This window comes from Pseudonaja textilis, chromosome 4, assembly GCF_049901715.1.
Source record: "Pseudonaja textilis isolate UNSWEBS1 chromosome 4, rPseTex1.2, whole genome shotgun sequence".
In the NCBI taxonomy this organism is placed as follows: Eukaryota; Metazoa; Chordata; class Lepidosauria; order Squamata; family Elapidae; genus Pseudonaja; species Pseudonaja textilis.
In genome coordinates, this window is record NC_141993.1 from 13,612,937 (window position 1) to 13,639,363 (window position 26,427).

The 26,427-nt window shown below is 36.7% G+C and overlaps 1 protein-coding gene across 17 annotated transcripts in view; it reads left to right on the forward strand.

Annotated features, from left to right (window-relative positions):
* CAMK2G (calcium/calmodulin dependent protein kinase II gamma) overlaps positions 1–26,427 on the forward strand; it is a 191,671-nt gene that overhangs the window by 132,449 nt on the left and 32,795 nt on the right. For 9 of the 17 annotated variants that reach the window (XM_026710954.2, XM_087932278.1, XM_087932281.1 and 6 more), the window contains 3 exons: positions 1,848–1,890; positions 15,136–15,198; positions 22,028–22,068. In XM_026710954.2, coding sequence (XP_026566739.1) covers positions 1,848–1,890; positions 15,136–15,198; positions 22,028–22,068 — 147 coding nt within the window. The remainder of the gene's footprint in view (positions 1–1,847; positions 1,891–15,135; positions 15,199–22,027; positions 22,069–26,427) is intronic. The other 8 variants (XM_026710952.2, XM_026710956.2, XM_026710959.2 and 5 more) reach the window with 1 other exon arrangement.

The window sequence follows — 26,427 nt, forward strand, 5'->3', positions numbered from 1 at the left end:
ACCTTATTTAACACCTCATCCAAAAATCTCTTTATCTCACATCTCGCCTTTTATCTATTAGCAAATAATAAAGCCTTATCATTCAATCAGTAAAAGTCCATCAATGAACACACACACACATGGACACATTAACACATACACGTTAAACAAGTAGATCAATGTCATATTCCTTGATCAACTTCCCTTCTCACATAAGTACATTTTTCACTCACCTGTTGGGAAACAATCCCTCTGCCCAGCAGAAAGTTTCATTATTCTTCTCAGATTTATCTTATATTTAGTTTTTGATCCAGGTACGTTTAATAATAAATCCTCTGTAATTATTTCATTCACTTTCACTACTTTTCCCTTTATATAAGTATAATGCTATTTTTTTCAGTCATTAGGCATAGATGCATCCCTCAAACACGAAATAACTCAAATTGTAACCCAATATGTATATCAAATCCATAATTTTACATTTCTCTGTTTATATGTCTGTACCTCTTTCCCGTGTAAATCTCATTCCTTCAAGCATTCTCTCTCTCTCTCTCCCTCCCTCTCCCTCTCTCTCTCTCTCACACACACACACACACAAACACACACACAATGCCACTCTTAACATCCCTATCTGACTGTTCAAAGGAGCTTCTGCATCTTCTTTCCTTACATCCACTATGTAGTATTAGGAAATTAATCCATCCACTTTTATTATTGCTCTTTCACTGTCATTTCTTTCATTTTCTTTTTTTTTTCTAAATCCATTTTCCCACTGCTGATACTATCAAAGAAATGTCCCACATTCAGAGTCACTGATTCTTATGCCCATTACTATTTTTCTCTTTCATCAATAATAGTTTTAGATTGACATGCATTCCTTTTCCATATGGCTTTATAAATAAATTTATGTTCTGTCACATATTTGAAACAAGCAGACAGTTTTCTGAAACCTTTCACGAAAAACAACACAATTCTCAATCACTTTTTAGTCTCTGAATGGCCTAAACAATTTTTATTTTCTTTTGTTTTGTTCTCTTGCACCCATTCATTTTATCTGAAAGAGTATTTTTTTATGCCTGGATTGCATTTGTTCAGAATATTGCACAGTTTTTCATCAAATTCATATCTGGTGCTTTTATTATCAGCACCCAGTATAACATACATCGTACCTTTTGACATACATTTATCCCTTTCATTCATGGTTAAACTTTCAGTACTTTGTATGTATTCATCAGCTGCACACCACAAAATCAGACAACCTTTATTAAATCTATTACATTCATTCCCCCCATCTTAGTTTCATGGACACAGAATAATCTATTTTGTTCCTTTAATTTCATTAATTAAGTAATGCTCTTCACTATTTACTCCTCCTACATTTCATGTTGCAGTCTTATGTGCTCTGGTGATCACCAAATTGTTCTATGGATATGGGCCACTGCTATTAGTAATATAGAAAAGCATAGAAGTTATTAATTTGGTGGTACCTGTGGCTCATGCAGGGTCAGCAGCTCTTGGTAAAGTCAGTAACAGCCAGTTTTAGCATATTTGGTTTCACCAAAACCAAAACCCAGTTTGCCCACATATAGTCACACCACTACATTGTAATTCACATCCTACTAACTAGGAGGTACATGCAACATATAGAGTCCCATTTGGGAGGCTACAATATGCAAACCAGAAAGGTATTTCCTTGAAAGAGAAGAGAAGAAAGTTCAACTAGTGGCTACATGACATATCTTTCTATTTTGTGGTATAGATAGATCATAATAAACATATATATTCACTGATATAGTGTCCAGAATATTCATTCGTTACTTTTTATGTATTTTATATAAATATATATGTATGTGTATTGCTATTTTTAGGGTGCAATCCTTACCACTATGCTGGTGTCTCGGAATTTTTCAGGTAAGAGTTCGTTTTTCTTTTTTCTTGATTTGTTTCCAGCAAATATGTTTAAAGAAATTATAGATTTACAAATCAGACAGATTACACTTTATTTTTTGAAGAAGAGTCCAATTTCACGCAGCTATTGTTTATCTGATCTGATCCTAGATAAGAATTGCCATGATTCTTCCATCAAAAAGGGGCCAGTAATGCACTTGGCACTTTTCAGGTTTCTCTTTGTTTTTACTTGTTTATATTGTGCAGCAAAGTTTGTTTGTTTTTTCAGCTCAGAGGAGAGAGAATGAAATCCTAAACAAATACGTGGTTGATTTCTGGTTGAGGAATAGTAGGATGGCTACTACATATACAAAGTCCTAGAGCGGTGCTTCTCAAGTCCTAGAGCGGTGCTTCTCAAGTCCTAGAGCGGTGCTTCTTTGCAACTTGGAGATGTGCAGCATGGCTGGCTGGGGAATTCTGAGACTTAAAGTCCACATGCCTTAAAGGCTCTGAGATTGAGAAACAGTGTTCGAGAGCATCCAGAATGGGAGTAAAAACAAGAATCAAGATGATGGCCACAATGCTGCCATCTTCTTGACTTTTTTTGAACCTTTCCCCTCATTCCATGAATGTCCCTGCATCCAGAGCTGATTCTGATAATTGTCTCCAAAATTCTTAGTCCCAGCTGGCATTTATATCTATAGTTTTATTAAGAAATAGGAAAAACATGACATAAATTAAAACCATTGGCATTTTCTTTCTCTGCGCCATTTTAAAGAGATTTTGCATGACATTCTAGTGCCAAAAAGATTGCTGGCCCCTATTGCAGCATTCTTTCTATTTGCAAATCTTTTTAATCTTTATCATTGTAATCCATAATGTTAGGTACTTTACAAAGTAATAATCCATAGACAATTTCTTAAAAATGACTCTATATCCTAACTTCTCAAATTTAAGCATAACTTTTTCAGTTTGAAGAGGTGGGTTTGCTTATAACATATTTTTTTTTAGCAGTAGCAAGAAACAATAATTACTTCGGAGAAAACGGCTTCTATCAGTATTTTCTTTCAACAAAATGTTTTCTAACTTCATATCAATATGCATACTATTGTTTTCAGAACTTGGGTTTGAAATTTTCCTCCCTTTTTGCAAATAGAAACCAGTTTTTCTTCTTCACCTTCCAGTAAGAGAACTTCTGAAAGTCCTCTTCTCATATTTCCAGTTTAATGTGAAACTAAGCACTGCAATGGTTTGAGAGGGTGCTTTTTAAAATTTCAGTCTTGAGTGTAGGGGTTTGTTGAGGGAAAACCTTAGATCTAGATTTCAGTAAAATAGAGTCTTAGCTCCCCACTATTCAAAAATACAAGATGCTGTGTTTACACAACCACTCAAAACAATTTCTGTCAGAAATGTTATAAAAAGATTTTATACTCACAGCAGAGAATATGATGATTGTGATAGATTGAAAAAAATCAGGAAAGGATTTGTGTAACTATAGTCCTCTCCCTGTTTCTTCTATCACCAAATCTTCCCATAATATTTATAAGTGGCCAGATTGTGATCAAAGGACTGACTAGGGATTCATTACTCAGGTCTGATTGAATTTAGTAATAGGATTTGCAGCAGTAAAAAGACAATGTTTTAGAACTAAAGTAGCTCCGGGCAACTGAAATTCTTCATTGCCCAAGCTCTATGTGTATGAGAGGAAGAATGTCAGTTAAGTATTGGTGTAGGAATCAACAGGACAGTATAGGAGTCCTAATGAGATCAGGCACCTGTAAGGTTTGTAAATAATAAAATATATTTAAGCACCTTTTATTACTAATGGACATCAGGTCATTGAGTGTATTTGTTTTTGCAATACATTGACTGTATTGATAATATTTTACAAAATACATGCATAAGTAGAAACAGCGCAGATCACATTATTAAAACTGTACCGACAAACAATATAGTAAATCCTGCACTAACATCTTACACTATGTTCACAATGCTATTCATATTCCCTTGCAAAAGAGTTACGAGCAAAGGTCACATAAATAATACCCATTATTGGTGCAACTACTCTAGAAAAGGCATGCTCTGACTTAATTTCTGAGAAATACATACCCAACAACAACCTACAAAATCCAAATAGAACTAGAAATCCAAACCCAACATAGAGGCGCCTGGAAAGAATGACAGGGCTGCAGAATGCCACCATCCTGTGAGTCTTCAAAAATGTGGGCATTAATACAGAAACCTGTATATCAGAAACATACAGAGGAAATAAACAAACCTTTTTCAGATCTCTAAATCCAAATCAGAATAGACCCAAAGGAGCAGAGAAAGCAGATGCAATTGAAACCATAGGAAACAACAGGCCACAGTTGTTCTTAAGCACAAGTGATGGGTGGTACTGTAATATTGAGCAAAAAAGAGAACTAATGTACCTAGAATGGATGGAAAGGGACAAAGCGGAGATCACAGAGTTCTGTTTGTAGCAAGGTCACCTGACAAATGAGTGTGTGTTGCCTTGTAAGGAAAGGCCAAAATCAAGGCAGGTAATGAACAGAGCCTTACTCATTAGAAAGTGGAACATAACTGATATTTCAAGCCCTGGAATTTCTAATATTATTGGGATTCATTTTTGTCATCTGACTAACTTTCTCTCCACTGTTTCTCAAGCAGATACGTTCTTCACTCCATATACTCTCTGATTATAAATGTTTACATCAATAAACCACTCTTTTCTTTAGCTGACATTTTTATTTGTCTTACTGGAGTTTTCAAGATAGCCAGCCTCCTTTTTGTCTAAAGCCACTAGCGGTGAGATTTTTTGCTCCTCTTTTGGCAAAAGAAAACCTTCTCAAACTTCTTATGTACTTTATTCTATGTCCTTCACTTGTAAACATGTGCTCAGGTTTTTATTTAAGGAATTATCAGGCTAGTTTAAAATGGCCTTTTTCTTGTAAGGTGCTTCAGTTGAATGCAGAGGTGGGTTTCTACCGGTTCTGTCCACCTCGGTAGAACCGATAGTTCTGAAGAGCAGCAGACATAGAACCGGTTCTATGTCTGCTGATGTTTTTGCCCACCCGCCCACCTGGGCTCTTACCTGATCGTTATTTCCTGATTTTTCAACTTCAGCTGCCGAACGAGGCACAGCTGCAGTTAAAAAAGCAGGAAAAGAGGGCTGTTTCAAAGGCTGTGTCTCTGCACACAGCATGCTGATGATGATTTACAGGCGCGCGGCTCCCAGCGTGCAGGGAAGCTCGTAAATCCCGGACTGGTAGTTAACCCTGTCGTATCCCACCCCTGGCTGAATGCGAAGAAGATCCAGGGTCATTGTGAAAGCTGTTTGTGATTTACATGTTCAAAATGTTTCCAGCCTCTATGCTTCATGATTTGAATTGTAATATCCCTTAGGAATAAGAAGGGAGCCTTAGGGAGGTTCGATGAGGCAGAAGAATGCATGGCAGTTTTCTAGCCTTTCTCTAGAACAGGGCTGTCAAACTTGCAGCCCACAGGCCGTATGTGTCACGTGCTGGACACGCCCATGCCCAGTTTAGCAATGGGGGGAAAAGTCATGATACATCATGTGACAACGACGTAAGTTTGACACCCCTGCTCTAGAAACTTGCTTTGTGGGAGGGCTGCTGATTTCATACCACCAGGTTCACGCAGTATCTGAACTTCGCATCTTTTCAGTTCCTGTGGCCACCATCAGTTCCTTTGAAACAAACCCCTTCTTAGAAGAGTTTGATTTCCATGAGGTTCTGCTTCTCAATTTTTCTTTAAAAATTCACCTCTACCAAAGCTTAAAAAATATAATTGTAGTGTCTTAAAGGTCAGTAAGTATGTAATAACTCCACAGAGACACCTGCAGAGAATCAGACACCTGCTGAGAATTGAGTGCAACTCAAGACAATTTAAGAAGTATTGCTGGTCTCAGTCTGAAGGACAACTGAGAGCTGAAGACTTTGCTGGCATCTTACAAGCATTGACCTGTTTTTATATGTATATGGTCCCTTTTGTCTGTCACACTCCTCACAGCCACATCCCCTGCCTTTCGTTAAGAGAATCCACAAAGTTTCTCTCTTCCACTCACACACACAAAAAGCAAAATGTGACCATTTGATAAATTAGTGCTTTCGTTGAGGTGGGTGAGGGAAATCTCTGTTATCTCTGTGAGAGGAGAAAATGGCCTAAAACTAAATGATTAATGGGTGGGTTGGCTGAAAAAGAAAACAAATGAAGGGCTAGCACTGCTATTGCTTCTAGAACAGGCCTGTCAAACTGGCCGGCCTGTAGGCTGGATACGTCACACGCAGGCCACGCCCACCCTGACTCCGCAAAGGCAAAAAAACGTCCCAATCCATCATGATCCAGCCCGTGATGCAATCACATTTGACAAAATGGTGTGTTGTGGCCCTTAAGAAACACTCTGGATCTGTCATTGATGCAAATGGATTGGGAATCAGATTCAAATGTCATCTAAATTGTCATCTAGTTTGATTGCAGGGCTGAGAATGTCAGCAGGTAGCAGCAATGGCCAAGGATGCCTTTGTCCAGCTTCATCTGGTTTGCCAGTTGCTTTTTCCTAGATTAAAAGGACTTCCAGGTAGGACTTCCAAAAGGACTTCCACTCTTGACTCGTGCAACAGGCTCTATGTAGAGCTTCCCTTAAAGATCACCCGGCTATTTCAGCTGGTCTAGAAGGCAGCTGTGTAACACCCCTGCGTTGTTAGTGGCACAGTTACCAGTTTGCTTCTGGGTGTGAATCAAGGAGCTGGTCACTACCTATAATACCCTACATGGTATAAAGCCTAGTTACCTGGCTGATCTGCCTGGCTGATTTGATTTGGCAAGGTTGGCGTGCTCCAGATTCCTTTAGTTAAACAGTGCCATCTACTAGGACCCCAGAAGTATGCCTTCTGTGTTTCAACACCTCTGCTTTCAGGTTCCCCATGGAATCTGAATGCGTCCTTGTAATGGTATGTGTGAATGAGTTTGGGAGCAGTGAGATGCAGCCAAGGGAACAGTCAAATAAAAGGCAGCTTAGCCATCCCCTGGAATGTGGGTAGGCAAGAATCTCAAAAAGTCCCTAGTTTCTTGGGCTGTAAGTAAGTGGAGAGAAGTACTTTCAGACTTGCAAGTTTCTGTTAATGTAACTTTACAATAAAGCAGAATTAGCTCTTTTGCTCATTTTTCCTTCCTGGTCTACCTTGTAAAACTGACATTCTGACCTATTGGTGTTTCGAAATGCCTTAAAGATCTGGTTGTTCACTTAAGCCTTTGGCTAGAGTGGTTGAAACCCCTTTTGGGTCATGTGAATGTATCTCTTCTTGCCTGGTTTTGCCATCTTCTGTTCCTTTCGCCTTTATTACTGTTATTTTTCCTGCGTTTTTAACTTTGTGCACCATCAAGAGTTGCCCTGAGTTGGGCAGTGTACCACATTTAATTAATTAATAATCAGATGAAATGGCCCTGACCAGTCTTTGCTTCCTCCTTCTCTCTCCTTCCTTCTTCCTTCAGGGTCCTTTCTTATCAAAGAGATGGTAATTAATAGTTTTGCAATTAAGGGGGGAAAGATTTTCTCCTAAAAAATCAGTTTGGATTTGAATGCTTAAGTACATCAGTCTTGCCCAGAGAAGACAGTTATTTTGAAGAGGATGAGAGCCATAGTCTGAATGTCCTTCCTTTTCACCTGAGCTGAGCAGTAGACAGAAAAGAGCCCAAGCTTTTGAGAGGAAGTTTTAGGATGACCTTATCTCAGGTGACAGATATTCTAGGTATCAGTTGTCATATGTTATACATGAATGATATGTCTGCAGATCTAAACTAATTTGGTAAGAATATAAACAAAATTTTCTGTATGACTGGAAGTTTGCAGAAGAATCAAAAAGCCACAATAATTTTTTCTCCCTCATTTTTTTCCCTTTTATAGCATGTTAAGATATGTTTGGAAACTGCAAACAATGCCCGTTATAATCCTATTCAGGAATATTCTTGGATGAAGGATCGCATTGCACCAGCAAAATAATTATGCAAAAAGTGCTGAATTTAATTTTGAATTGTCCTGGTAAACAAAATTCAGTTCAATGCAGAATACACAGTCTCTCTCTAAATTCTTCATTATATTCCCCAGCATTTTTGGAAGCAAATTTAGAGTTCCAGGTTTCTTTCTCAGACAATGTGGTCTTTTATACTACAGTAATAACATTATATACGCTACCCAGAATCACTTTTTCATCAATATGATGAATGGCTGGATTAGCTACTTAGTGTATATAACATTGCAAAATAATAAACAAGGCTTTTAAATAAATATTAATTCCAAAAATGCTTTTTATTTTTTTAAAAGTTTCAAAAAGCAACAAAAATATTTTAGAATTTAGAAACATTAGCTCTGTGGAAGAAAGAGGATTAATGTTTGAGGCTCTTACAGTGAAGCTTTTGTACCAAAAATAGCTTTTGATCATAATAAAAATGCCTTTCATGTACTTGCATGAGATGGTTCTAACTTCTCACTGTATGCAGCGCATGATAGAACAGAAAAGGAAATCATTGTTGTTTCCATCTTAGCAGTTCTCAGATTGCCTTCCTACACCCAGATGGTATCGTACTAAAAATAGAAGCAAAATTTTCAATGGCATTTTTTTTATCACTTAAAAAATAAAATGAGGGTGCAAAACCTAGTTTTTAATCCTGAACATTAAGGATGAAATATTTCAATTCTGTCCATTCTTATAATTTAACTTCTAATTGCAGGGATATTCTCCTCGCAGGTAGAAGACAATATTTTAAAATACACTTTTTACCCAAAAATGTTGCCTATCATTGCTATATAGTATGAGGAGCCAAATATAGAATGTTAGAAGGATGTTCTTAAAAGATAAGGTAGAATCGTGTGATATTTTTGCAAGTGTGTGTGAAGCACATAAATTCATTCAGGGAGGCCTAATGTGATTACCTTTTGAAATATATACATAATATATCATAAACAGGTAAAGCTGCCCTATAGTTGAAATTGACTCGTGGTGACTTCATTGACATAGCTATGCGGCTTTCTAAGCAGCAGTGCAGGATTGGTTTGTCATTGCCTGAACAATGATGTCCAAGTGCCTCTTCCATAGGCTGAAATTCTTAGACATATCACCTGAATTCAAGCTGTTAAGGAGCTCCAGTGTAATTGTTGACTGTTTTCATGCAAAATAAGAATCTGACATGAGAAAAATGGTTATAAAATGTCACAATTGCCTGGTTTACCAATAAGAAGCTTCAACATCATGATGAGATCTTAACTAATTGAGGATAATGGACATTGCAGAAGTGATGGATTATAGCTCGGATTTCCAGGAAGGAAGGGTAGCAAGAGACAGCACAGTTCAGATAACTTAAGAGAAGAAAGGTCAAGACAGCTCCTCCCTAACAGTTCCTAAAATATATGTTTTATGGTGCAAGTAGACTGCTCTAATTTGGCAAGATTACTGTCTAAAGTGGGGAACAAATAAAGGAAACTCCTTAGAAGAATCTCAACATGTCTTTCTGTGTTTTTGGACAGTAAACAAATTCCAATTCATGCGGACACTATTAGCTATATGATGTCCTAATCAGAACAATAACATTTTTACATTAAATATGCTTATAACTTACCATAGCCTATTCTTTAAAATGCTATATTGCCCTTTAATCATAGTGGTATTTGTCTTAAGTGGTGTGTGTGTGTGTGTGTGTGTGTGCGTGTGCATGTGCGTGCATGCACGAGCGTGTAGTGGCTCAGCAGTTAAAGATGCTGAGCTTGTCAGCTGGAAAGCTGTTAAGGTTCAAGACCCAGGTGCCACGTGATGGGGTGAGCTCCCATTACTTGCCCCAGCTTCTGCCAATCTGGCAGTTTGATGCATGCAAATGCAAATAAATAAACAGGCACCACTTTGGTAGGAAGGTAACAGCACTCTGGGCACCTCAGAGTATAGTCATGCTGGCCATATGAGCACAGAAATGTCTTCGGACAATACTGGTTCACTCAGCCAAGAAATGGAGATAAGCATCTCATCTCATCTCCTAGAGTTGGAAAAAACTGGACAAGGGACCCTTTACATTTTTATTTCTCATAAACATAGTTTACTTTACCCCTCCCTACTCCAATCTTGTTTCATCTAAGGTTGGTTAAAGAACTGGAAAATTTGGGTATCATTTCCTTCTAATCATAAGCTATGCAAACCTTTGGTTATGGTGATGTGGCTTTTTCCAGTACAGCAACCTGAATTGTCAATGAGCATCAAAGACCACAATCGATATTAAACTAATGGGTCACAGATATGTATTTTTTTATCTGTTGAAAAACCAGTTGTTTTTGGCCACGTGTACAATCTCACATGCCACTGAAAATTACATCTGGAGTATGACAATTCTAAGTGTGGATAGCTTGCTTCATGTTTGGTGGAGGGATTTGGATACATTCATTGTTCTATTCTTGACAATGCTGGAATTTCTTCTGCAGGGAATCTGGTCTTAATAAAATGTTTTCCTGTTCAGTGAAGTCTTTTGGGGGTCCACTCCAAAATGGATATTTATTTAGGAAATTTATATGGTTGCTCATCTTAAGCAAATTAATCTGGGAGCCTTACAGTACAGAATGATAAAAGCAGCATAAATATATGGGCTTCCGGTGGTGTTCTGGTCGACGATGGATCAGAGACCATGATTGTGTGTGGCTTTGATCTGTGCTTACCCTGTTTGAGGGCTCCTTAAAGGACCGAATCCATCTGACCCACCTCGTAGGGGTGGGGGGAAGAGGGGGAAACCACCAGCTGGGTCGAGGGGAGCCGCATCTCCCCTCCCTGGCTAGGCAAACTCCCCTAGAAGACAGAAAGAAGTGGCAGTCTTTTAATGGCTGCCCTGAAGATAGGAAGCTGCCGGGACACAAGTTTTGTGCTGGAGAGTGAAAGTGGTGAGCAATGTGTAACTGGATAAAAGAGTTTGAATATTCTTTTTGATAACCCCGAAAAGCGGAAAGAAAGAGCCCTCATTTGGAAGAGTGGTAGTGGTGAACGAGAAATAGGAAAATATAAGGTAAAGAAAAATCCGGAAATAAAATAATTATATGTGATTAGAGACTAAATTTGGAATAACATACAGAATTGGACATTAATCAGGCATTGGATAAAATGCAGGACTTATTTGGAATTGGTTAAATCTAATATTAATGCTACGGAAAAGTGAATTAAAAATAAAAGAATTCTAAGAAGAAAGTGATATAGAGCACCACCTAAGGGTTAAAGATTTCCTTCTTTTATGTTTCTATGGAAAATTGCTGGTTGTATATAACAAGATCCCCGGAAGCTTTATAAAAAAAAGAAGAAGAGGGGATTACAGTTAAAACGGAGACTTTTGACAAGGACCATAACAGAAAAATTTGACTTTTAATAAAATAAAGAATAACTTAATAGACCAAAGAAATGGAAGAAATAAGCAAAGAATTTAAGTAGGAGCTCCAAAATGTGAGAGAGATGTTTAAAGAAAGAATGAGATTGGTGGAGTTAATTCTGAGTAAAGTAATGGTGTCACAGTTTGCGGAAGAACAAAGGAAGCCCAGAGAGGATGAATTAAAAGAGAGAAATAACAGCCTTGACGAACATGAAGAACAAGGATCATTGTCAAAGGACATAAAAAGACTTAAAACAGAGACATTGATGTTAGAGACAATAAATAAAAGAAAGACACTCAAGACTAAGAAGAAGAGGAGGAGAATACATAAGAAGAAACCCCAAGAAAGAGAACTGAAAAGGGGGGGAAACATGGCAGACAGGCAGAGGGAAATAAAAATAAAATTAGAAGGAAAAAAGAAGAAAGATTGGGGAAACTTAGAAAAGGGAAACCTAGCCCAAATTAAAAGGTATGATAACGTTTCAAGATTTAGAGATAAGGGTTTGGGATTGTATAAGGGAATGTATATTGGCATTTAGTTTAAAACTTGTTGGAAATTATTTTAGGATTAGGGTTGGGTTGTATATGAATTATGCTGTTATGAACTCTTACATTGGAGGATTAAAACGGGAATGGAAATGTATTAGAACATAGATAAATTTTAGTGATTTCAGGGGGAGATATCTCAAAATATATATATTTTAAAATATACAGTTGATTATTTAATGTGAATAAGTTTAAAGCTGGGGAGTGAATTATTAAATTAGATAGATCGAGGGGATATACCATGTGGATCCTAAATATATTGGTTTTTATTTTTATTTTTATATTGTTTATTATATAATTGGCTTAGGGAAAATTAAGGATAATAATGATGTGTAATATTAAATAAAATAGGTGGTAAGCTGAAAACTGAAATAATAGGGGATAAAGAAATGGGAATCTATATATGGATGAAGTGATATTGATATTGAATTAATGTATTGAAATATGAAATGGAAATTTATTTAAAGATGGGTGAAATGGATAATGAGATGAGATGACATCATATAAGATTGGTGGAAATGAAAGTATGATTATGTTCAAGTGTTATAATCTGGAACCATGTTGCCCACACAGAGATGTGTAAAAATGAAAAAAATAAAAACTTTTTGGAAAAAAAAGCAGCATAAATATCTAATGAAAACATAATAATATACAAATAGAACACAGTATACAAATATAAACATATTAAATGCACAGTAATAAAAGCTGAGGCAGTTTACACATTATCCTCAGTCGCAGATTACCTATATTGGGCTTCAGTAGCAATTCAGCTTGAATGCCTGTGGAAAATGTCAGGCTTTACAGACCAGCAGTTGAAGGTCATCTAGATCTTCAGGGGAGGCTATTACACGGGGTAAGTGCCACAGCAGATTGTTGAAGGACTTCAGAGGGAAACCGGTACAGTCCATAATATGAACGATGGGTGTCAGATCTCCCATTTAAATCTCAGCTGAGTGATAAAGCCATCAGATGTCCTTGAGCAGCCTCAACCCTCTGTTTTCTTCTTACATTACATTCACTGGTCTACAAATTTTGGGAAATTATAGACCTCCAAGATAAAATGTGTTAATTTTACATATTTTGATTAGATGAATTCAGTGGTGGGATTCAAAATTTTTTACTACTGGTTCTGTGGGCGTGTCTTGGTGGGCATGGTAGGGGAAGGATATCGTAAAATCCCCATTCCCTCCCCACCCCACTAACCTGATTTCCAGCTCCGTTTTCCTGTATTTGCCAGTTCTATGAACTACTTAAAATTTCCGCTTCCGGTTCTCCAGAACTGGTCAGAACCTGCTGAATACCACCTCTGGATGAATTCTAATTTCAAATATCTAAAGTTTTCAAGATATTTCACAATAAAGATTTATACACGGGTGAGTATATTTGCCTAAAGAGAGGTGGTTTCTAATAGTTACGATATCTCGTAACTTCTTGACAAAGTATGGTAGAACAATGAAAATGGTACTACATAGAAATGTGTAAATTTATCTTCACTTTGAGAACAGCAAGGCAGATGACTATGAAAAACAGGTGGCAAACTTGCTTAGGTCCTGTAAAGTACTTAGTGCAAACAGGTCGCTGAACCTTCACATCTTACACTCACACTTAGATTATTTCCCTTTGAACTGTGGGGCAGTGAGTGATGAGCCTGGGGAGAGATTCCACCAGGATATCGCAGGCATGGAGGAAAGATACCGAAGGAAATGGAGTCCGTCAATGCTTGCCGATTACTGATGGAATCTCCCCAGGGATGGTACTGCAGTTCACAAGAGAAAAGCCAAAAAGCATAGTTTTAGATACCGAATAAAGATTGAACCTTGTCATTTAATCTGATGTTAGGGCTTGTCAGTTTTTCATGCAAAAAGCATGAAAATATTACATGAAAAACCATTAAATGAATGGAAAATTGTTATTGGTAACAATAAAAAGATAAATTTATAATGATCGGTGAGTTACCATTCTCATATTTTGCAGAAAAGTTAGGAGCACGCCCCCCTCATAATTTTGAATTATCTTGATGCAATTTTGACCTTGGAAACTGCAGCCAATTAATACTCAGGACTTAATTTTCTTTGTTAATGACCAAATTCTGGTAAAATTAAGCTACTGGTACTTTCATTTCTGAGGCTTTCTCCTTGTAGACCAGTGTTCTCTATGGTACACAGCTTTGGAAAGGAGCAAACATAAGTGAAGTGCCTTACTTCTTGAAATAAACAATTCAATATAATATAATAGCCTGCCTATTGACCTCTTTGCTTTCATTTGGATTAGAGAAGAAAATAGCCTTAAACTGCTAAAATAAGTTTGCTGTTGGCTGACTGCATTTCTTTGAAAAGGCAACTGCTCCCTTGAAAAAAATCTGTGTAATCCTCTCCTTTTTCAAAGCAATTTGTTTTCCAGCTTCCATGCTACTTTGAAATGCTATCCTTTATTATATTTTTATTATTATTTTAGATTAGTGGTTCTGTAGCATTACTAAGACACTAAAATATTTCCATTACTCTAACTGGTGAGGTAGAATTACACATTTTCCTCTTTGGCTTTGAAATAACCTGAATAATTTAACAAATTGCAGACTTTGACTTATTTGCTATTTATCTGACAATTACAGTTCTGAATCAATAATCATCAGAAACTTTTGAACCTCTGTGAGTGCTTTTCAGACTGGAGGATAATAAAGAATCCTGAGCTAAATATCTGTATTTTTCTAGAGAGCAAAAAGTTAAAGTACTTTAATAAACTAGTTCAATCCCAGGACAGCACTTCATTCTTCTTAACGAATACTGATTTCCTTATTCATGTTTCTTCACTAAATACACAGTGGATGAAGCTGCTGTTCATAAATCAAGCCAACTGGTTGACTGATCATTCTAATATTTATTTGCCTTTATTTCTTTAATTGTTCTTTTAATACAGTAACACAACCTGTTGCAACCGGTGTACATAGCATCATCCAGTTCCTTTTGTGATTTTAAAGTAGACATTCTAGTCTTTGTTCTGCAGCTAATACCTTCGTCTTTGATTTTGTTGACATAAAACTCTATAACTGAAAGTCTGTTTTACAAACACTGTTTACATCTAAAACCTGCAGCTTTCTCAACTTCCTGATGTCCAACCCTTTGTGCCGGCTCCTGTGGTTTTATCTTCATATTTAAAAGGGAATAATATTATCTTTTTTATAATATTGTGTTTCCCCTCTTCTTACCTTTCTTTTTTTTTTCCACATTTCTTTTTAAACTAATCTACTTGCACCATGCTAATGGGCCTTTATTGCTTTATTATGGCTCCTCCCACTGAATGATTGTGTCCAATCAGTTGGCAGGCAGAGCTCCGCCCCTGCTTCGGCCACCATGAGTGCTGCCGGCCTGGCTGAGCAAGGTATGTGGCATGAGTCGTATCTCCTGAGTGCCTGATCTTAGACCCACACACTTGCCCTCCCTTGATCAATTCCACTGCCAGTAAAAACCAGCATGATAGTATTTGTGCACTTAGTGAGACACACCATCCATGCTTGCTGGCTGAGAAAAGGGCATGCACTAAGGTATCCATCTAACCAAGTATCATAAGTACATTGAGTTTGAACCTACTAACAAAATGCATGTTGGGTAGTTAACCCTGTTTTGCTGTGAATTGACGGAAGACATATGGAGACAGGGATTGTCATAGTGTCAGTACATTTTTAAATAGTTTCAGAAAGTTGCTATGGCTCCTACAGCCACGAATGTCTTAGGAGGATATCAATCTGTTAGCAGATTCTGAATTTTGTTTTTTAATAACATCTACCATTTTATAGGAGGATAGCATAAGATTAGCCTGCTATTTTCTTATACGGATTGGTGATAAGCAGCGACACACAGTAGGATTCAATATTATGCATCCTGTTTGTAATTATATTTGACTGCAGGTTAAAATTTGAGGGATAAAAGATAAAAAGCAGTGGGATAAGGTTTCTTGTACTGGCAAAGACACTTAACTTTTATTCAATAAAGAACATTGGTCTTGTACTTCCAAAATTATTATCATTTAAGAATGGAAAATATCTGTTAAGTCCTCTGTTAAATCTCCCCCCCCCCGCCCACCCCCAAAAAAGGCAGGAAAAGAGTGTGCTGGTAGAAGCATTAATCCCAAATTCGGAAAAAGCTTCAAAGGCCAGATAATTTCCTATTGGTAATTGTTCTTCAGCTAAACAAAAGTGTTCAGGGACAAATAAATATGTCAATAGCCTGAATGTTGCTTAAATGGGAAGCATACAATGTGGGGTGCTCAGTTGACAAATTTCAGAGTATTTTCTAATGACTTTAGAGCCAGAGCTGAGCCAACCTCCCTAGGATTTCTTTATGGACCTACAGGTGTGCTCCTAGAACTACTGAATGCACACAAGATTTCCCATGATCCCCTTGCTTATCAGATGAGGCCCCTTAGAATAGAAGGTGGAATAAGGACCCTCTCATCGCAGTTTATCTTCTTCCTACTTATTAATTTAATCTCCATGCTTCTACCTGGGTGCACCTACATGTGTGACATTTCATGCAAAATGTATGAATTCGTGCAATATATTTGAATATATATTGCAGATTTTGGATGTATTGTGATTTAATTTCCCTGTTGCAGACTGTAGGAGTAGGGTTTTGGTTTAGTAAATAGTGCATGTCCAGAATCTGCAGGAACAAAACCAGCCTTGGTGTTCATCAAAAGCAGTTACTAGGTCTCAAAGTTAGTGTTGCAATCTTCAAAATTAAACTAATTGAAGAAAGAGCTTTATCTTATCAGATATACACCAATTATAAATCATTCTTTAAAAGCCACATTAGTTCAAAATGCAATCACTATTGCATTATAATGAGTCTCTGTATAAATGAAAAGTGCATTTTATCCAACTCAATTAGGTGTGTGAGCAGGCATCTGCAACTTATATGTGACTAGAGGCAACATTTCTTTTTTATGAGAAATTGAATTTTTTAAATGGAATGGAATACATAGAGTGGTGTGAGGAGAAATTCTCCACCACACTGAGCAAGCAGTTTTTTCCCCAGCCTAATTAACTTCTGATATGAAAACTAGACTAGGAGAAATTTGCTTGCAGCCAAAGTGGGCATCTCTTCAATTTGTGCCATATTTGAAATCTGTGATTAGATACACGAGGAGAGCCCATAATATAATACTCAGTGGAGGAAATGGGAACACTTATTTTTCAGGCTACTAGCTTTTCTTGCAAGGAATTTTCCTTGAAAAGTAGCAGAACCAGTGTTGCCTGCCTTTGATGTAAAGACACTGGACTAATTGGTAATTTCTCATAAATAAACAGGAATTATGGTGAGGTTTAAAGGCCCTCTAAGGACTACTTATGATATATTTAAATGCCTATGAAGGGATGATCCCACTTGCTTCAAACAACTTTCTCCAGGACTAGTTTTTAGAATCTACAATTCTGGAGGTAAAGCTACACACACGTATTTTTAATCAATTATTTAAATAGTTTAGACTAATAATAGGAAGAAATGTGTGTGAAAGCACTTCAGTAATATATATTATTGGGAACAGATAAATTATTCCTAGTTAATGTTGATCTATAATTTTAGGAAAGGACTTCAACTGCAGAATAGAACATTTTTGTTGTCTTTAGAAGGAAGGCAGGAATAGTTTGTAAGTCTAACGTAGTCAGAATCTGTCCTTCGAAGGCAAATTGACATTTAAGTTTTAGCTAAGCTTAACAATCATAATGCTTCCAAATTCATTATGGCCACTGACTTTTTAAAGATATATAAATAGCCCTCACAATCAGTCATTTTACAAGCATTTGAAGTTATGATGGCCACAGAAAGCACTGGTGACTATCTTACATCATCTCCCCACTGCAGTCACATGACTGCATATAAGCTTTATGACCATTACAGTATTCCATGGTCACATGATTTCAATTCGCTGGTTTTTTGCTGATTTTTGGCAAAAAAGGCCATTCAATTATATGGATTCATACTGTTTGATTATTGAGCACCGCATTTCACAACAACTGTCACATTCACTTAATGACCACTACAAAAAAAGGTCAGAAAATTATTTCAGTTCATGTGGGTGCTTCGACTTATGACCATAACAATTTACAACTCGATTTCCAGTCCCAATTACTATTGTAAATCAAGAACTATTTGTAATACCTTCACAATTGCAAGCTCATTTCCATTTAAAAATTTCGGTGCAGATTATGTGTCATTTAGGCCAATACTAAAAACAGAGAATTAAAATCAAGATGGAATAATAACTAAGGAAAAGTCAGATTCAAGCAATCAAAAAGTCAGATTGAAGCATTTGTGTTTCATTGTTCTCACCCTACTCCACCCTGGCCTACTGTGTAAGGATCCTGTTAAAACGGGGGGGAAACCCCCATGGGTGCCATCTTTAGAACTAAAACAGAGTATTCCCCTAGGCCACACATAATTCCTGCAAGACTAAATGCCGCTTTCCTTTGTGTGTTGTGTGATCCGTTATCTTTGCTATTCAAAGACTGTATTACAACCCGGTTCAAAAATGGTTGGATTCCCCTGTCCTATATCAAAGGCAGGATATAATTGCCCAATAAATATTGTGAGTATGCATTTTAATATTGTTTACAGCTGTAAGTTAGAATTGGATGGTGGTATGTCCCCAGAATCTGCAGAGTATAGATATAGAATGTTACATTCTCTGGAAAACCTCTTTGCAGCTCATCTGTTGTCTTGTGCTGAGAAAAGCATTCTCTGTGTGTTTTGTCTTCTAAGTAATCCCAGGAAATTTTGTGTTCTTGTGTGGTGCTTAATTGTAGGCATCCAAGTTTCTTCTTTTGGATAACAGTGTGTTATCTAAAAGTCCAAGCTTCATGCAAAATGTATCTTTGCTCTTTTTTTTTTTTTTTTTTTGGGGGCTGTTTTGTAGATTAATAAATATCAGCCTTTCCCAGCCTGCTGTGTATGTGAATGTTGAGGAGGAATTAAATTATAAAGTGTGTGGCAAAGAGCTGCAGATGATTTATGAGATCAGAATATGGGTGAATTTCAAGACCTCCTGTGCTCTCATTAGCCAGCTCCTTGGGGATTTCCTTCTATTATATCAACTCTTTACATTGACCAGAGCTGAATGAATAACTTCCACTAATTCTCTTCTCAATGTCTGCACTCTATATTATAAATGCAGACTTCCCATTCCCATAATATCTATGTTAGATTTTCAGTAACCTTAACGTAGATTTGACCACATAATTTATTCCTGACCTCCCTCCAAATGCTTGTATCTTGCTTAATCTTTATTTATTACCATTTTTAGAAAAAAAAACAATGGTAATCCTGGGGTGGAATCAGAGGATCTATTCTAGAGCAATGCTAATAGCTTAATTTTTGACAGGCCAGAGGGAAACTGCCTGACAGGAATAAGAACACCTTGACCTTATTCCTTTGGCAGAAAAGGGCCAACATTGGGCTTCTGTGAAACCAGCTCTGAATTTTATGTCACTATTCAGAAGGCCTATTCTCCCGCTGTAACTACATCAACTGCAATAAAGAACATTGCATTTCTTGGTGTTCTTGCTTTATAGTGTACAAAATCTATATCCAGGTTGGATTGGTTTTCAGGGGCCACTCTGTTGTCTCAATTACACTATGGCATCATGTCTGATGGAGGCAAAACTAAGGCAAAGTCTCAAAGCTTCAGAGAGGGATTACTTTTCATCCTTTCTCATGTTTTCTTTTTTTTTAGTATGATTAACTGCATGAGGTAGTTTTCATTTCCATATGATAACCATATTAAAGTTGGAATAAGGACTTCTCTTTTTCTGCCAAATATGTTGCTGAATTTTCCAGAATCAGCTTTCTGTAGATAACTTTGATATTTTCCTTATGCTGCAAATAAAACTACAGTATAGGAATTCGAGATCTGGAATGGATTAGGGTTTAATTACACAAGCTTAAACATAAATTGGTTTCCTGCTAGATGAGTGCAACAGCGCCTTTTTATTACATCTTGCCTTAATTTCTCAGAGCTCTTCTCTGCTACCCTGAATTTTATCCCATGGTATGGAAACATACATGAACCAGCATGTCTTCTTCACATGTGAAATATTTTTGTACAACAGAGTTATGTAAAAGAGGAGGAATATCCATTTCTCCCCTTTAGATTCTTGCACTTACATGTTTTAAAAATTTGCCTCATTAAAAAAAAGAAAAACGATTAAAAGCAGTTAAGACTTGGTTGTTCTATCAAGCACAGGGGAAGGGCATATTGTGAGTCAAGTTGGATCCTGGCAGGCACATGAGTTTGTATAGTTGATATTGTCAATCTTGTTCATATTATGAGTAGATTTTCTTATTATTTTTGAAGGAGGTACCTTTTAAATTGATCTTGGTAATTAGCTGCACAGGGCCTTTGAAAATGGATAGTGTATAAATGAATAAAACATAATTTTAATGTTGTTTGCATTTAAATGACTCACAGGGACAGGATTATGTTATCTAACAACATTTCAGATTAGGCCTTAGATTCCATATTTAGTGAATAGGAAACCAAATCCAGCTAGTGTATTCTGTACATATTTTTCTCATTAGTATCATAATCTGTCTGGTCTTGGGTTTTAAAAATTTATAAAGCTACAAAATAAATGTGAATCTTGTACTTCGTATTAAATATATGTGGTACTTAATTCTTTTTAATGTACCTTTTTAATGTACCCCTCAATCGGCTGCTAGCTTGTTTAAGGCCAAACATATGCTGCATTGGCCCAGCAGACCAAATAATGTATAGAGGAATATTCTAGAGCCATAAGGACCCTTGGATATCATTAGGCTTTTATGCTGCCTGTATGTTCTAAAAAAGGGGTGTTGGGATAGAGATCACAACCCCAAACGTTGGCTGTCATTTCAGGGAACAAACGCCATGAAACAAAGCCCAAGTTTCATTTCAGGGTGTTTTGAAGTTTGGAACATCTTTCCTGGAAATTAGAATACTAAAACTCTTGGTCTTTTAAGCACCTGGATTAGTGTTTTTATTTTTAAAAACATAAAGCATGTTCTTTAGGTGACCAAAAACCTCATAATTTTTGTAAGGGTAGTATAGATATCACTATTCAAAATATGCTGTTCCTGATTAAATTGATACATCATTGCATGGATGTGAACAGTTTTCAAAGGACATGAACTGTTAACTAATGTGTACTGTCCAGACCCTAAAAATCCTCTTCCAACTACAGTATATGATTTCTGTAATATAAACTACAAGATCTAGGTTTCTTGTGTGCAAATGTTTCTGTGTTGAGTGTGCTGATCAAAAATTTATTTTGAAAACTATATATGAAAATTGTAATTGGCATGGATAGGCCTCAGTGAATGTCAAGCTTCTTTGGGTGTCCTTCTGTTATACATTCATGTTCTGGTTTTATGTGTATTCTGTCTTCGTCTTTGCAAGCTAGTTAAATGAAAAACAAAGTAACTTACTCTTCTCCAAATGAAACATGTAAACTTCATCTGATAAGCGGTCTCTTTTGAATTCTCCCTCTTGACAACGGCCGATCTGACCTCTGCCCAGATTAGCAGCAATCAAGTTTTCCCTAATGTTATCCTATATTGGATTTTAGTGGACAGTTGTATTTTTCATTGTACTAAAGTACTCAGACTTAATTTTTACTTTTTCTATTCTGCATTTTATAGGTAAGGGATGAGCCACTTCACATGCCATATTTCTTCAAAGAATATCATATCTGCCTATCGTCATGTCTATGTGCAGGAGGAAATCAAAAGATCTTAATAGTCACTGCACGTAACAATGGCAACTTGGCATTAAAATGTTAAAAAAAAACTTTTGTGACTTTCTAGAATAAAATTTGTCATATAAAACACTGATTCAGGGGATAATTCTTCTGCATGTCAATTTAAGAGTTGGTTTTTAATTGCTTCTTTGCTGATAGCTTTGGCTACTGAAAGGGACAGAGGTAGTAAATAACGAAAGCAAAGATATCAACATCTCAAAAGCTCTGATGATTTGTGTTTTGTCCAGTTCCTTTAAAAAAATATGATTGTGGTGTAAGGTTTGGATGTTGGTAAGGCTATTGTTCATGCAAATTTTATTGTTTTGAGCAAATAACAGCCTAAAATGAATCTAGCTTGTTTTTTTTATGTTGACCTGCTTTAAGGAAAAGAGAAATAATGTTAAAATGTGGTTCACATGCTTTTCTCAATTCTATTTGCAGCTGCCAAGAGCTTACTGAACAAAAAGTCAGATGGAGTAAAGGTAGGTTTTGAAATCGGGAGCATCTCTTCCTTTTCCAGTCCCTTGCATAGAAATCTGCATCCTTGGCCAGCCTAAGTGATTCATATGTCAGATAATGGCTATGCACAGCTCCTGCTAGGATGATCTCTGCAACTTGACCATGTGAGTGCAGCAATGAAACTGATAGCTGAACAAGCCATTAATGCTCAAGACTTAATATAGGATTTTCTTCCAATTATTTCAGCAAGTACAACAACTACCGTAATATTGAGCTATGGAACAAAGGACTCTCTCTGGAAAATTCTTAGACCCACAATTCCTATATTATGTTATCAAAAATATTTTATACTTAGTGAATTTGCAGGGTATGATTTAAATAGCTGGAAGTGCTTACTACCTCTTTAAATAAATATATAATTATTTCCATGCTACAGATGCCCTGCACTTCTGTGTGGAAATAAAATGAGAGCAAGAGATCTATAACATTGGATTAATAAAGCAATGTACATTAATGGATTTCACAGCTGTTTTACCAAAGATCTCTTGATTATTATTTCTGTTTCCTTTTCCAGTGGGTATTTGTCTGTCTGTTAGAAAATTATGCTTACCATATTACCTATATTTATTGGAATAATTAATTTCTTATTTTATATCTGAGTTTCATATTCCTGAAAACTACTTTCAAATCAAATTATATTATTTGACAATATTGTTGGTTCTTTTATGTTTGGGGAAACTAATGGTCCTCAAGCAAGGAAATAAAGTATAGTCCCGATTCTTGCATCTTATCTACTATTCTGTGAATATTACATCTTCTGTGAACTATAAATTATTTAAAAATGAGAATTGCACATCATTGAATTAACATTATTTCCCAGTCACAGAAATAGAAACTAGCAGCTCCCCATTAAAATCCATTGCTGCATTTATTTATTTTGCTATGTTCTGTTAAAGACCCTTAAAACATTTGCCTACTTTCCATTCCACATATCACTGGATGCACAGAGAGAATTAAACCATGAAAGCTGTGCTCACATGTCGGTGATTCTCCAATTTTCCTGTCCTCCGCCTCATATATACATAGTGTAAACTAATACAGCTAAGCAATATATTTAATATGGTGCATTTAATCATAATAAGCAGCTGATCAGGCTTCACTATTGCATGAAAGAGGTCTCTACAGAATACAAGGACTCCTTTAACATTAAACATGGGTGAAGTCAAAAGGCTGTTCCTGTTCCTCTCGTCTGTTCAGTAGAACATTAGAATATTAGCACTTATACTGCTTTATTGTTGTTTTTGCAATTTCCCACTAATCATAAATATTTCTTTAGGCATTAAATTATGAACCACACTATGGTTCTTTGTTAATTGTTTCAGCAAAAAAAATGATGCTCCTGATATGCTACATGTAATAATTTTGCTGCTGGGGGAAGAAGAATGTCTCTATTGTTCTCGAAACTCCTGAGCTAACAAAGTAGATTACTCTAAACGCTTCCCTATTGACTGTCCTCACTTAAGAAGTTGTGGGGGTTTGTTTCCATTTCATGGTTTGTCTGATTCTCTTTGGATGTCTTTCAGAACTGGATCAGAGAGAATATGCTTAAAGAAGGGTGAGCTGTAGGTCAGTGGAAAAAAACAACTAGGAGAGAATTTATAGGTGTAATCCTTGATTTCATCTCAGTGACAAATGTCTGTAGAGATTCTCAATCGTCCAGGTCATCAGTGTTTTAAAGGTGCTTTTCAAAACGTTTGTAAATGTTTCACTTTTCGTTTGCCTTTTGAAAAGCACCTTTGGGACCTCAGTGACAAAATGAACTTAGCCTTTTCTTCTCCACATGGAGAACTCAGAATGTTCCTCCTGGTCCAATTCACAGCCCGTTTATGTAAGCAAGATAGAAGAGGATTTTTCTTTTCTTTTCTTTTCTTCTCTCTGCTTTGCTTTCCCTAAAGTCTTCATTTTTAAAAAGAAAGAAAATGGGCCTCGAGCTCCTTGTCAGAATATTCCGGCAACCATGATGTGCAATTAATATTTCTGAGCTAAACTCATCTTAATAAGTTCAACTAAGGGAAATGTTATTACTTGTTCTCACTAGTTTCAAACCTCAAAACATATTTGGACCTAAAGGGATGAGTTTGCCTAGAACTCCTGGCTAATGATGATACAGACATTATGTAGTGATTGAACTCCAACTCTAAATGTCTGTCTTCCATATTGTCCTGAACCCCAGTCATTTTCAAAGGAGTCTGTTAGTTTGACTATAATCTTACAAATAAACCACCTGCAAGATTTTTATACCTTTTTAGCGCAAATTGCCAGATTTCTTTATTCATTGCTACTTGCTGACAGATAACTGTGATTGCATAGAATCATTTAAGCCAGCTGGAGATAAGTGGAATAACTGTTCTTTATCTGTAACCTTTTGTAGTTTAAATCCAGATTTTGTGGTTAATTAGTCATTTCTTAAAAGCCCTTTGTAACTTGGGCTTGTCTAAGACACGGTGTTTCCCCAATATTTTTGCTCATTTGACCTGGACCACCAGTTCCACTTCCATTGTGAGATTTAATTGAAAAGGGAACCCTGCTGTTGGGAGAACTAACTACCTTTGGAACAAGTTGCCCCCTGAGGCAATTGTGGCTCCCTCTCATGGCTTGCAAAACGTTATTGAAGGCCTCTGGGAATTGATCACTACAAAATTCCCAACACCTCAATTCATGTATTATTGATGTCCATTTTATTACAAAATATATTATTTGATTGTATTATTTTATTAACCTTGTTTTCTTTATTTGATAAATTGATGAAACAGTCCATCTCATGTACATTATTGTTTTGACTCAAACCTTGTTCCAAGGAAACAAACATGAAATAGAGGTAACAGCAAAAACTTAATGATTCTTTACAAATTCCGTTCCTCCACGGTTAAAAGGCTGTTTCAAATTAATTATCTCTGATAAGAACGAGCCTTGCCAAGGTGGTGCAAGGGTGCCAAGAATACTAGATAAAGTTACTAAGAAATATTTCAAACACAAGGAGTCTCCAACACCAACCAAGATATTCTGAATGTCCACAAGGCTTGAGTGCAAAAACTACTTTGCTTCCCGCCAAGAACTCCAGTTTCTCAGCTGGCTTTTATCTCTTATTGGAGAGGCCATCACCTTGCAGCCTTACTCCCGAGTTGCCCGTGCTGCTGCAGCTGCTCTTTCCTTCGAGCAGCCCTACGTGCACATGCACTGGGCACAGGTTCCTCAGGGGCCTCTTCCTCACTGCTGCCTGCCTCCACAATCTCCGAAGGCAGCACCCCACTTCCTGATGGTCCTGGCCCCATCCCTGCATCACACACAGGCCCCTCATCTGAGTCCTTGCTCTCCAAGACCTCAGCTATCCACACCTGCAGCCATCAAACCACAATAACTGACCATTAAAACAGAATAAAAACCAAGCAATAATTATAAACCTATTTTATATTCTAGGAGATTGAGGTATGCCCTCCCTAATAGTAATTTAGTGGGGGAGCACTTATATGAGGTTCAGATGGAATCAAATGTAAAGGGAACACACCCACCTTCGATAAAAAGAGAGAATAAAAAATAGGGACTTATTACTCCTTGTATCTTTTAGATTTTCCAAGCTTACATAAAATTTACCTTCCAGCTTTTCCCCAGGATGGGCTCTGTTTGCCACAGGACAAAAGTAAAAAAAAAACCAACAACAGTACTTTAAATTCCAATTCAGTCAGAAAAATCCTTTTATTCTTCCTTTTGCAGCAAGTGCAGATTTCTCATCATTTCTTCTTGAAATTTAGTTCACAGATTGTGATGCTTGATGTAGGCAATGGTGTGTGCTGCTCAGAGCTCTTGAAAAAAAAGATCTAATTCTAATGTTGAATGTTCTCAAGAGAAAATACGGCAAGTGAAATAGGACAAACTTAAGTGCCTGCATGCTAACAGGAGTCTTGCTTTGTTTACCCAAAAGCACTTAAAGTTTATGCATTATATTTGTAATACTTTCTGATAAACTTCAGATTGAAATTCCAGTAAAATAACTTTATAATCCCAAGGCTGTCTAAGCTTTTGGCACGTAAGAGCCATACTGCATGCCTTCCAGTAATGAAAAAAGCACATTTATCTTGTACTCAAAGCAAATCTAAATGTAGTCTCAAATCTTTGCAAAAATGAAAAAGCTGCTTGGAAGCTTCAAAATATTATGCATATAATCAACATGGAATAAAAACACTGAAGATGTCATGGTACCAAAGGCAAAATGTCAGCAAAAAGAAGTTACAATTATCTAGAAGTACAATTGTTAATGTATGTGGGAGATTTAAAATATCTTCATGTAGCTCTGAAAAAATTGCAACATAGCGGGAGAACATACT